Source organism: Phymastichus coffea, unplaced genomic scaffold (assembly GCF_024137745.1).
Source record: "Phymastichus coffea isolate CEN01 unplaced genomic scaffold, Cenicafe_Pcof_1.1 PCOF00025, whole genome shotgun sequence".
NCBI classification, from domain to species: domain Eukaryota; kingdom Metazoa; phylum Arthropoda; class Insecta; order Hymenoptera; family Eulophidae; genus Phymastichus; species Phymastichus coffea.
In genome coordinates, this window is record NW_026706836.1 from 3,266,938 (window position 1) to 3,279,570 (window position 12,633).

General features: G+C 33.2%; 1 protein-coding gene and 1 long non-coding RNA gene across 4 annotated transcripts in view; one reads left to right on the plus strand and one right to left on the minus strand.

The window, feature by feature from the left end:
• Positions 1 to 7,898, minus strand: part of LOC131675541 (uncharacterized) — a 459,806-nt gene extending 451,908 nt beyond the window's left edge. For all 3 annotated transcript variants that reach the window (XM_058954555.1, XM_058954556.1, XM_058954557.1), the window contains exon 1: positions 7,597 to 7,898. In XM_058954555.1, the coding sequence (XP_058810538.1) occupies positions 7,597 to 7,608 (12 nt within the window). In that variant the 5' untranslated portion in view covers positions 7,609 to 7,898. The remainder of the gene's footprint in view (positions 1 to 7,596) is intronic.
• Positions 7,899 to 7,982: 84 nt separating this feature from the next.
• The window catches only part of LOC131675567 (uncharacterized), a 31,477-nt gene continuing 26,826 nt past the window's right edge, over positions 7,983 to 12,633 (plus strand). The window contains exon 1 of the long non-coding RNA XR_009303074.1: positions 7,983 to 8,145. This is a non-coding gene — a long non-coding RNA (uncharacterized LOC131675567). The remainder of the gene's footprint in view (positions 8,146 to 12,633) is intronic.

Consider the following 12,633-nt stretch of genomic DNA (forward strand, 5'->3'; position numbering starts at 1 on the left):
CATCAACGCTAGCAAATGAATGATTGAATCATGTCGTAGCTTCAAAATGCCCTAAATCCAAACATTTTGAAAGTGATATTCTAGACATATCAATGGAAAATCCTATTTATTGTTTATGAAACGTGCCTGAAACAGTAATATTATTACAGAATTTGGAAGATATTGTACAGCATCACAAGAGCAATAATTAATTGGAAAATAAAGAATTGATTATGCAAAAAAATTTGTAAAGCAAGCTATTAATGTAATCCAACAGAAACTGTTTATATTTAAAGATGTTGCACAATCTAGTATTATTTATAAGTTGACCAAAACAAGTATTATGGAAAAAGTACTTTATTCAAAAGATTCAAAAAATGGTACAAAAATATTGCCATATATGAGTGTGAATGGAAAAGTTAGACTAACAAGTAAATTATAAATTATTAATGCTATCCGTGATAAAATAAACAAAATTTGGAGCTAACAAATATTCATATTTTGTTTTTTTCACCTGAAAGGGTTTTTTCATTTAATCATTCGTACAAAATTACCGAAATATTCAGCTGAAAATTTTATAAACTTTTAAATGCGAACGTGTAACACATTTTGTAATTTAAACAAAAATAATTTAAAAATAAAAAAATTTTAATACATTCGTATGAATATTAATATCAAATCAATTTTATGATAAATTAATGTAACGTAAACTTTGTATAATTCAAACAGCGCGCGAGTTTATTTCATAGCAAGACGACATGGGCGTCATTTAGTTATCGGGTATGCGGGGGCACAATGAATTTTTGTGTCAATTTTCACTAAAATCTTGATATTTTTCATGGCTACATATACTTTGCAGCAAACCACGTGAAAGCTGAAGTCTTTATCTATAATAAGATTAATTTTTTATTTCGTAACTGCTCATTTGAGGTTAATAATGGATCAATTTAAAACATTTACGTGCTGGATTCCATATCAAGACATGTCAAATGTCCAAATTTTGAGATAAAATATCTTAAAATTTTCCACGATTTGGAGAGTAAATGTACATACCTTTGGACTCAGCACAATTTAACGTATCTAAATTACTATTACTGATTAATTAACTTTTCATGCTGGAACTCCGTTAAAATAATAATTTCACATAAGAAGCCATTATTATAACTAATATAATAAAAATCCACCTGGATTTCCAGCAGGATTTTTTCAACAGGGAGTGAAATTTAAATCTAATTTATATATTGAGAAAAATACTACTCAATCGATTGCTTATTCTTTTCTTTCGTGCTAAAGGTCGCAGTTTGAGTGGTTATCAACAATATGCCGAGTTTCCTAAAAATATTTTATAAAAATGCATAAGTCGTTCACAAATTAAATTGTTATATTACGTTCAAATTATTATGCATCATTTACGGTATAATACCTTGTGGCGAGGAATTTCGGGGGATCTCAGCCGCACACTCGAATTGCACACTCAGACATAAGGTCTGATTGGCCCTTTTATCCCCGATTAATTATAAGTGCGCCAGACCGCCGCACCTAATTAGGGCGATCGTTGAGGGTAGGGCCAGAATATCGCGGCGTATCTCTGTTCGTCCATGATGCGACTGCGCAGAGTGAGGAGGTATACGTTGCTTAGCTATCAGGCCGTTGGTGTCTAACAATTCGGTTCTATTCGTCTTCTCGTGTCCTCGAAATGCCGGTAGCACAAGTTAAGACTCTTTGTCTCAGGTTGGAGATTCGTTCGATTTCGCGCGTATGTTACCTAATGTCGGAATCGAAAATGGCGAACAAGGACTTCCCGTTATTAACCGTCCGCGGCTGAAAATAATATCAGCATACAGGAAAGGGTGGGTAACGAGACGTAAAATTAAAAAAATTGGTCACTCTTAATTTTCATTTATTCCAAAATACGCATACAATGACGGTCTAAATAGCGGATGGTCAACGAAACTCGACACAACTCAATACGCAGTGGTACGGATCCACACGTCCCGGCGGATTAAATCTTCGACGGTCTACACTTTCGATCCCTGAATTCGAAACCGTGATTTCCTATTTTACTATCTAAATCCTGTTAGTTTTACTCCTAGCACTCACGATAATTCAAAGAAATTGGCGAATGGTCAGCGCGTCTCGGTCGGAGCACTAAAATCTTTTTCGTTTAATTCTAACACTCACGACAAATTTGAAGAAATGGCGAATGGTCAGCGCGACTTAACCGGAGCACTAAAATTCCCAGCGTCGACGGATCCACGCGTCACGACGGTATTATTCGCCCGAGAAAAATCACGCACCGCACTTCACAATTAATTTTAGTGAGTGGCATTATGCCTACTTACAGATTTCCGCTGAGGGACTCGACGAACGACATTACGGCAGCGAAAACTGGCACACTTGCTTCCTTCTAACTTGGAAATCAGCGACAAAATGGACGAGAAACGGCTTTTCACGGTCAAAGATCATCTTTCCTCTCCTAATTCCGAGAAGAAATCCTATTATTGGCCGATATGCTAATTCGGATATTGATAGCGCCCTCCAAATATTTGATCATTGGTCAATATATAAATTAAAAAGGTACAACGCCCTCATTTTATCTCCTATTTTCATCGCTATTTACCCTCCCCCCCACTAAGTCAACTAGCATTGATTGATAAGAAAGATCAACCCCTACTCTTATTTATTTTTCGTTGCGTACGAAAATCAAATTTTATTCTAATTCCCTTATTGGTCGTGACGTCACCAGCGAGTTTCGTCAGAGTTTAGAATTTCATCAATCAAGTTATTAATTTAATTTGTCAGATGGCTTGTCGCTTATTAATACATTCAAAGGGTGATAGCGGCCGCATACAAGTATTTTTAATTTTATATTTCAATATGTTACATGTATAAATCGTATCGCTAAATTATTTGTAGTAATAATATAATTGTAAGTCGGTCTTGTAAGCGCCTTCATCATCGTATTTACATTTGAATCTATATAATAATTGTTTTAGTTCGCTCGCTTCATATGGTCTGTCTCGCTCGCTCTTATTGAGTTTGTTTCACTCACCCTCGTCCAGTCTGTCTCGCTCTCTCTCATTATTCTGTACCGCTCTTCAAGATGGCCGCATTCGCTCCCGCGTGTCAACCTCGTGCTCTGTTGCCGGTCTTCGAAGCGCCTCCTGGAGCGCTCCCCTTCGGTTGTGTCCGGGTGTTGTGTGTGTGTGTTTCCGGGTGTTAACAGTGATCGGCCGCAGTGTCAGTGTGTGTGGCGCTCAGGATGTCGTCGATGGTGCGCAACAGCCTGACACAGCTGATTGCCGGCTGCTACTTCATCGACGATTTTCTGTTCGGCCGAGGTGTGCCAGCATCTCCAGAGTGTTTGTGTCAGTGTTGGGAAGTGTAACGTGCTCGCAGGTTTCGCTCACATGCATTTTTGTTGCATTGTTCAGTCAGGTTTCCCGTGTATTTTGCTCCAACCGGTAACACGTGGTCGGGTGTGTGTGTGTGTGTGCGTGCGCTCTCTTTTTCTTGTAGTACGCCCCATTTTTCGCTCATCCGTCGGATCACGTTTTCCAACTTGTTACATCATTTTCACAGGTTGGGTGGAGGCATATGGAAAATAATTAATGTTCGAATTAGGGCGCGCATACGTTATAATGATATGGGTGATTACAGGGCATCAAGGGATGGGGGTGGCTTTCCGGAGGTGTTGCAAATAATGCAACACTTTCAGGCAAAGCCTTGTAATATATCGCATTACAACCTTGAGTGGTAGATTACTACTTTACTTTATACATATATATAATCAATATACTATGGTGGTCGAATAAAAAAGGGCCACCAATAACTAAAATCAGGTAATATTAAGTTTTGTTAAAAATGATAGTACAGACATCAGTGAGTGCTAATTTCAAGGTATTTATAAGTACTTTCAAGTAATTTAGTGTAAAGTTTTGTTAAACTAATTTTAAACTTTATTACGTTAAAATGGACGTTCAGGAAATGAAATATTTCAAATTCTGTTCAAACCTACACAATTTGATAAATAATCCATCTATAAGAATTCTTTACCAATGATTTTCAAGCTTGTTTCAAGAATTTCAAAATCCGTTTTTTATTTCTTTCTAGCTTAAATACTGACCAAATTACGGCGATTTTTGTCAAAAAAATTGTATATTTTAGATTATTTTTATTACAGTAACGAACATACAACAAAAATTAAGGGAGAAAAATTTTTTTTTGTGATATAGAATCAATATAAATTTTTTAAGAATTTTTTTCAAAAAAATTTATTTTCTGTTGTTTAAAAATTTGATAAATGCAGTTGTATTATTCAGAGTTACATTAAATTACATGCACAGGTAAAATTATTATTATTATGTTGCTTTGTATATATTCTGGACTGTAGAAAATTTATTTATTATTATTTTTGTTCTACTTTTGCATGTTATCATTTAAAGAATAAATTAAAGTTTATGGTTTATTTATATTCCTAATAAGCAATTTTGTTCTTGGATCCTCATCTTCAAATATATTTTTTTCGGTATTTAAGTTACCGGAATTTATTTTTTATTCAATTTTGGTTTCCATCAATTATAAGAAGAGTCATTTTTAACTGCTGAAAATCAACAAAAAAATGTTTTTGAAAAAAAAATGTCAAAAAATATAGAGTAATTCTAGACGAAAATATGAACAGAATTTTTTTTTTTGGATTTATGATATATGCTAAGTACTACAGAAAATACTAACTATCACTGTATATTAATTATGTATAATCCAATATTAAAAATTACTAACTATGATATAAAGTAAAAAATCTTGATTCTATCAAAAATTTGTTATTTTTGTCATTTTATAAAACCTTTCATTTAATAGCCTACGTAACATCATTACGAGGTGTGTTCAAAAAGTAAAGTGACTTTGTATTTTTAAGAAAAAATATTTATTTATTTATCAATATTAATGTTGTCCCCTTCAAAGTAATCCCCCTCAGATACAATACACTTATGCCAACGGTTTTTCCAATCCTCAAAGCACTTCTCATTATCACATTTCGGTATAGCCTTGAGCTCTTCCATCGATGCAGTCTTCATCTCTTCAACCGTTGCAAATCTCCGTCCTTTCATAGGTCTTTTTAGTTTTGGGAACAAGAAAAAGTCACATGGGGCCAAATCCGGTGAATATGGTGGCTGAGGCATGATTGTGGTGTTGTTTTTGGCCAAAAAATCTCTCACAAGCAAAGATGAGTAAGCAGGGGCATTATTGTGATGCAAAAGCCATGAATTGTTTTTCCACAATTCTGGGCGTTTTCTTCGTATTGCTTTTCGCAAACGGCGCAGAACTTGAAGATAATTCTGCTTATTGACCGTACGTCCATATGGTAAGAACTCCTGATGTACCACGCCATGGTAATCGAAGAAAACAGTGAGCAAAACTTTAACATTTGATCGAACTTGGCGTGCTTTTTTCGGTCTTGGCTCATCTGGGCTCTTCCATTGGGACGATTGGACTTTGGTTTCGATATCATAACCATATACTCATGATTCGTCACCAGTTATGACCCTTTTGAGTAAATCTGGGTCGTCGTTGACGTTATTCAACAGTTCTTGAGCGATGCTCATGTGACGATTCTTTTGGTCAAAATTTAGCAATTTCGGAACAAACTTCGCTGACACACGTCGCATGCCCAAAACGTTAGAAAAAATTTCATGGTACGAGCCAAGCGATATACCAACATCCTCAGCAACTTCTCTGATAGTGATTCGACGATTTTCCAGAACAATTTTCTTCACTGCTTGAACGTTTTCATCAGATGTTGACGTGCTTGGGCGTCCAGAGCGAGGCTTGTCACTGGCATCTTCCCGGCCATTTTGGAAGAGTTTGTACCACTTGTAAACATTTTATTTACACAGAACAGTTTCACCGTATGCCACCGTCAACATTTCAAGTGTTTCGGAGCACTTTATTTTATTTTTTACACAAAATTTGATGCAAATCCTTTGATCCATATTTTTCGATAGCAAGAAATCGCCGAGCACGCAAAACACTTATAACCTTTACGCCTCTCACAACCAAACAAAAATTGCTATACACTTGAAACTTGGTACAGATGTTCGGGAAGAGTGTACCAACATAACAAAACAAAAAAATCAATAATCGAAAGTACGTTGCCCGTGAAATTTGAAAAGTCACCTTACTTTTTGAACACACCTCGTATACTCTGGAACTTACAATAATGTAAATTCATGTATAACAGATTTATATCACATCTAAATTACACGATTCGGAAATATTATTTTTCTGAAATATTTATAAAACTTTTTTACTAAAATTCATAAAAAAATTCTGCTTAACATTGTCAACAAGAATTCCTAATTAAATCAAGAAAAATAATTATAACAAAAGTTTTTTAGTATTCCTGAACGTTTTTTGCTTATCAGAAAATCTCTGTTTCGCATTCATAAGTGATCACTTATTTGATTCGTTAACCAATTTTAAATGCATGTATCGAAGATATATATTTTGAAATATGGAAATTCACAGTTCTTGGTGTTTTCAAAACTATAAAAAAAGCTCATTTCTTTATTTTAAAATAATGATTTATGTTATAGATATTAAGGAAAAGGAAATCAGTTTTTTTACAGTTTCGAAAGCATGAAGCACTGCAAATTTTCAATATTTTAAGACATATCTTCCATACATGTATTTAAAGATGGTCTATGAAATAAATAAGTTATCATCCATGAGCAATGGAACATAGAAATTTTTCCGATAAGCAAAAAATTTTTAGGAATACTAAAAAACTGTTATTAAAATTATTTTTTTTATTTTTTTGGCTCTTTTGTTCATCACGTTAAGTAGAATTTTTTCATCAACTTTATTTTTTTTAATATATACAAGTATACATAAATTTAAAATAAGATAGCTGAAAGGAATCTGTGCTGTTATACGAATTTATGAGTACATAATATAAAATTATATTTTTAAATATATCCTATCTTGTGATTAGGCTAATCAAATAAATTGATCCCTATCCAACTGACATAGCTAGACTAAAAAAAGTATTGATTGATTGATATATAAAAATATGTGCATAAATTCAAAATAAAAAACAGGTAAAAAAAAACAATATTTAAATCAACAAATTGTAGCTAATTATTAATGATACTTCTCGAATTTATTGAAGATCTACAAAAATTATATAAATAAAAACTTCTTAACTAAACTTTTTCAATGTTGGAGCAATAATTCAACGTCGTAAAAACGTAAAAGAAACTAAATTTTAGTGTTATATAGAACTCACACACCTGAATCTAAGAAAATGGATCGACTACTTAATCGTTTCCTCATCTGTAGAAAAAACTAAAATTGAGTACTAACATAGACGAACAAATAATAAAATTTCAATGCATTAAAAATGTTTTCAAGACAAGGACCTCCAAAGGCAAACTGTAAAAAATACTATGTTAATTCGCTGTTGAACATGAATAAGTTTAATTGTAAATGTATCAGTAAAAAAATTATTTTGAGAATGATTCAAATATTAATGTACAGCATGCTTAATTATCATTTAAAGTAATCAACAAAAGTGGCAAAAAAGTCTAAATTAGATGAATTTTATATACTGTCTACCTCTCTTGCCATTACGTCATATCCCTATAAAAGGGGAATAATCCCACGATTTTTAACGTGGTATTAACAGAGATTGCATCTTCTAAAACTTAAATACTGATCGTTATGATGTCGCAATCAACGCAATCCAACTCCAAAATATATAAAATAATATAGCTTTTGATTAATATAGGGTCGTTGATTCACCATTACAGTTACTTTTATTTAATCAGTTAAAAGAAATATAATAAGTTTCCTATTACAATCTAAGCTAAGAATATTGCACAATTGAAAAATAAATTGTAACGGTAGCTTCTTGTGGGTAGTTACTGCGGCGACTCCAACTTTGAGATCGATTCTCGTGAAAATAGAGTGTGAGTGTGTAAGAGTAGGGGGTGGGCTAACGAGGGATGAATTTGCCCAACCCTTCTTATTTTACTAAAAATATAGCTATCGGTTGTAAATTGTTGCTTGCATAAAATCCTATTGAACATGATTATACGATATTTTCCATAAAATCTAAATTTGTTACTTCCAGTAATCGTAATATTATTAATTTTTTTATGAAACGTAAGTTAAAAAAGTATTAAGAGGTGATTGATAAAAGTTTCCTTAAGATTATTATAGTAATTTTAAAGATTGTAAAATGTAGATTAATCTTAGTTGATAAATAATCTTGTAATAATTTTTCTTTGGGTATAGTTATTACCCCGTTAATACTTTAAAATGACTATAGGGATAAATGATACAGACAAATTGAGGTTATATTGTCATGTTTTTGCAATTGCCATTTTTATAATCCTTATTAAGCAAGACTAAAATTTTATTTTCGACTATTCATATTTTCACCAATTGTAGGTACTATCAATTAATTAATACTTCAAAATACATTAGTATTTTTTCAACTTGCTAATGACTTTCAAAAGTAATGTATATAATTCCTAATAAATGAAGGTCTCTATATTCAGAAATTGAAAAAAAAATACGTTTATTGCGTGATAAGCTCAAGATGGTTAATCAGTGATTCGTAAATGATTTAAATTATTGAATGTAACAATAACTCTAAAAATATTGATTATTTTTCTTGATATTTTCATGAATTGTTTGTTCGAAATATAAAATTCAGTTCTCTCTAAAGCCTATGAATGTGGTGTAATGTGTAACTTGAATTAAAATGTTTCTGCGCTTATATTATGTAGCTAGGATATCCTGGCTAGTACTGTGAACATCGTTATTACTTAGTAAATTATATTAGTAAATATATATTGACATGTAATCTACCAATAATAAATAATTATTTATTTACTGTTATAAATATTTATAATTAAAATTAACGTTATTTGATTATGTAAGTAATGGACAAAAATGGGCTAACGTATGGGCAAAATTAAGCAATAATAGGCGAAATTGAGTAAAAATGCATTCATCTGAGGAATCAGACTTGCGTTATATATATATATATATATATATAACGTTAATAGACAAAGGACCCCGCACAAACCTTACGGAAAAGGACTTTCTGTCGAAATGGTTCAAAATTTGGGATTAGGTAGCCAACATTATGTAGATAAAAAGTCTCCATGGGCGCATCGACCGGCTATGACTAGGTTTCCAGATATGTTGCCTCAAATGTAGGCCAAATGATGGATTTCTGAATTACCGGTAACGTCTGCGTGATCAACTTTTAGTATGCATATGTTGATACGCGCACCCATACAAATAACACAGCAAACAAATAAAAAATTATTAATCTATATATGCATATATATAGACATGTATATATACATACATATATCTCTCAAAAAATCATATCGACGGCCAGGCAACCGCATACGTGTATTATTGGGTTATCAACATCATATATATACGATATATATGTGTAGCCCTGTTCAGGGCAGTTGGAGACCTACACTGTACTGCGGTGATTTTCTCTTCGACAGTCCTTTTCAGGATAGTTGGAGATACTCTCTGCACGGCGGTGATTTTCTCTTCGACAGTCCTTTGCAGGATAGTTGGAGATACTCTCTGCACGGCGGTGATTGTTTTTGTACAGCTTTTTAAAATCCTGTTGAATCTTTGATATTTGGTTTTATTTCCGAGAGTTCCTATCAAAGCACCTAAATAATGGCTTTCCGCGCATTAATACAGTGTTATTTCTGTGGTAATCGTCAGATACCACGTATTACTGCATTTATTGGTGGTGATAACAATGCTCTTCTACGTGAAATCGCAATTGCAAGACGCGACGAAAATGGTATACCACCAGCTGAGATAACTCCCAATACTCGCGTGTGTAATAATTGTATAGTGACAATCCGTCGAGAAATAGAGATTATGGCCAATGATCCTCAATGCTTGAGATTAAATGTTTTATCACAGACTTCTTCTCAATCGTGCCTTATATGTAATGGTCATAATGATATCCACAGACTGACATTAGAATGTAGGATACATATTTTCGTAAAGAGAAAGATATATGTTCCCAGAAAATATGTGTGTTGTAGAAATCATTTGAATGATAGAGAATTTTTGACAGAAGCTCAGATAGACGAATTGAGTATATCAATAGGCCATATATTATAAATGGTCAAGAGTTGCAATCATTTTTAGAAGATATACGTGGAGAAATAGAACAAGGTGATCGTCGCAGGTACGCAGATGAGCACGACGTATCTGACGAAGAGTTTCGCACGCTTTATTCTATAACTAAAGTTGATTTTAATGATCTATTTTCTTGTTGTGATCCAGTACCTATACCAGGAGGATACAGGTATATTAGCAAAAAGGATCTTCTCTGTTTTTTATGCAAGTTAACTCAAGGTCTTAGTGACGAATTTTTATGTGTAATGTTTCGTTATACTTCGAGGCAGGCTACAAGCATGGCAATAAGTACAGTCAGATAATCATTATCAAATAGATTTTGTCTCGAAAATATTGGATTTGAAGCCATTACCAGGAACGAATACATAGAAAGACATGTCACACCTTTTGCAAACCAATTGTACAATTGTACGCCAGAAGATCCAAAAGCCATTGTTTACATTGATTGTACATATATAGATATTGAGAAGAGTTCCTGTTTTCAAGTTCTACGTCAATCGTATTGTGTTCATAAGCATAAGCATCTTGTTAAACCATCAATGATTGTTGCTCCCGATGGCTATTTTTTGGGTATCCAAGGACCATATTTTTCCAACGCAGCTAACAATGATGATCGCATACTTTTGAATGAGCTTAATCGAGACGTAAATGGAATGTGGGATTGGTTTCAAGAGGGCGATATTGCTATAGTCGATCGTGGGTATCAAGACTCAATTTAAACTTTACAAGAAATAGGCCTCATTACGAAGATGCCACCATTGATAGATCGCAACGAAAATTAGTTTCGAACTGAAGAAGCAAATGCTACACGTTTAATTACTAAAACCAGGTGAATTGTTGAAGCACGGAATGGTCACTTGAAAAGTATTTTTAAAATATTTTCAAATACTGTACCAACGTCTCATGCTGCAAACTTGTCTGACTTTCTTTGCATTGCTGGTGCAATTATAAATAAGTACTATGGGCCTATAACCATGCCAAACGCAGACTAGATTTGGCCAACCAAATGCTTCATCGAGCAGAAGAAGAAAATGTAATACAGGCAAGAGTAGAGGCTGAAAATCTAAGACAAAGAAGAGCGCGCTGAGTTCTCCTTACTCCAGAGCATGTTCCGCTATTTCCCGAATTAACTGTAGATGATTTACATTCTCTGACATATGGAACGTATCAAGTTCACTTAGCACCTTCTTATATACAAGACAGTTCTTTAAGAGCCAATCAGGAAGACGGCGAACAAGAAGACATGACTTTCCCAATCGACTTAAATACGAACGAAATAGGATTTATAAGAGTGAGGTTGCTTTCCCGTTTCAGAAATGCTACTAAACATCAATTATGGATTGCTTTTAATCCAGAATATGACGCCGAAGAAGAAAATAACGATATACGAGTAGACGGATATTATTGTACTTGCAAAGCAGGAGCTCGAACTTTAGGTACCTGTGGTCACGTAATTGCTGTTATCTGGTACCTTGGATACGCAAAACACCACGGAAACGTTCATTATCCATCGCTTCGACTTTTACGTACCATAATGGATACTCAAATTTATTATTATTATTATTATTAACCAGAGTATAGTACAAAATATTACAACAAGTAGTAATAATTATACAATTATACATTACAAATTTGTAACCCGGCAGAGGATAAACCTGTTCGCTGGTCTGGTATTATAAAACTACTAAACACTTAAAGAAATTAAAAAAAAAAAATTTTAAACTAAGAGTCAGTTTGTATAATAGATTATAATATTTCACAGATGAGGTATGGCTTAATATTGGTAGCAAAAATGCTTCCTATAAAAGTTTACTTCACTAATAACTACGATTTTATTCTTCTATCTCCAATATCTGATTAACATTTGTCTGGCCGTTACGATTGTCGTCATTGATGCTTTCATTTTTCTTGCGTATGATATTCTTTCGTATGTATTTAGTCTAACAGGACAAGTAAGTCCTGTAGCACACGTGACTCTATAGTGAGGGAACATTTCATTATGCTGTCTATGTGAATCGCATTTACATGTTGCTGTGAATACTATGTCATCTAATCTATAATAATAGACTATCAAATCTTTATATTTAGGTTGTTGTTCCAGTGAGTACAATGAATTTGTGAAAGTTTGATATCCTCTGGTACCTCTATAAAAGTATAATAATGCTTTATTGTTTCCAAGATAATTGATGTCTCCATAGGTCATTCGAATATTATTTGTTTGTAGAATCGGTTTTCCTGGTGTATTTTTTGGTTTACTTGTTTCTATTTGCATACTATTGTTGTCTGCAATGTCATCTATTTGTTTAAATACTGTTTCTATGGGTTTATATCTTACTTTATCTGTATTTGGTTCTTTGTGATCTTCTTTGTTTTCTTCTTTTATGAAATGTATATGTTTTTTACCAATTAATTGTTTGTATGTGCAGTATTCAGATTTATTAATAAAATTTATGTTGG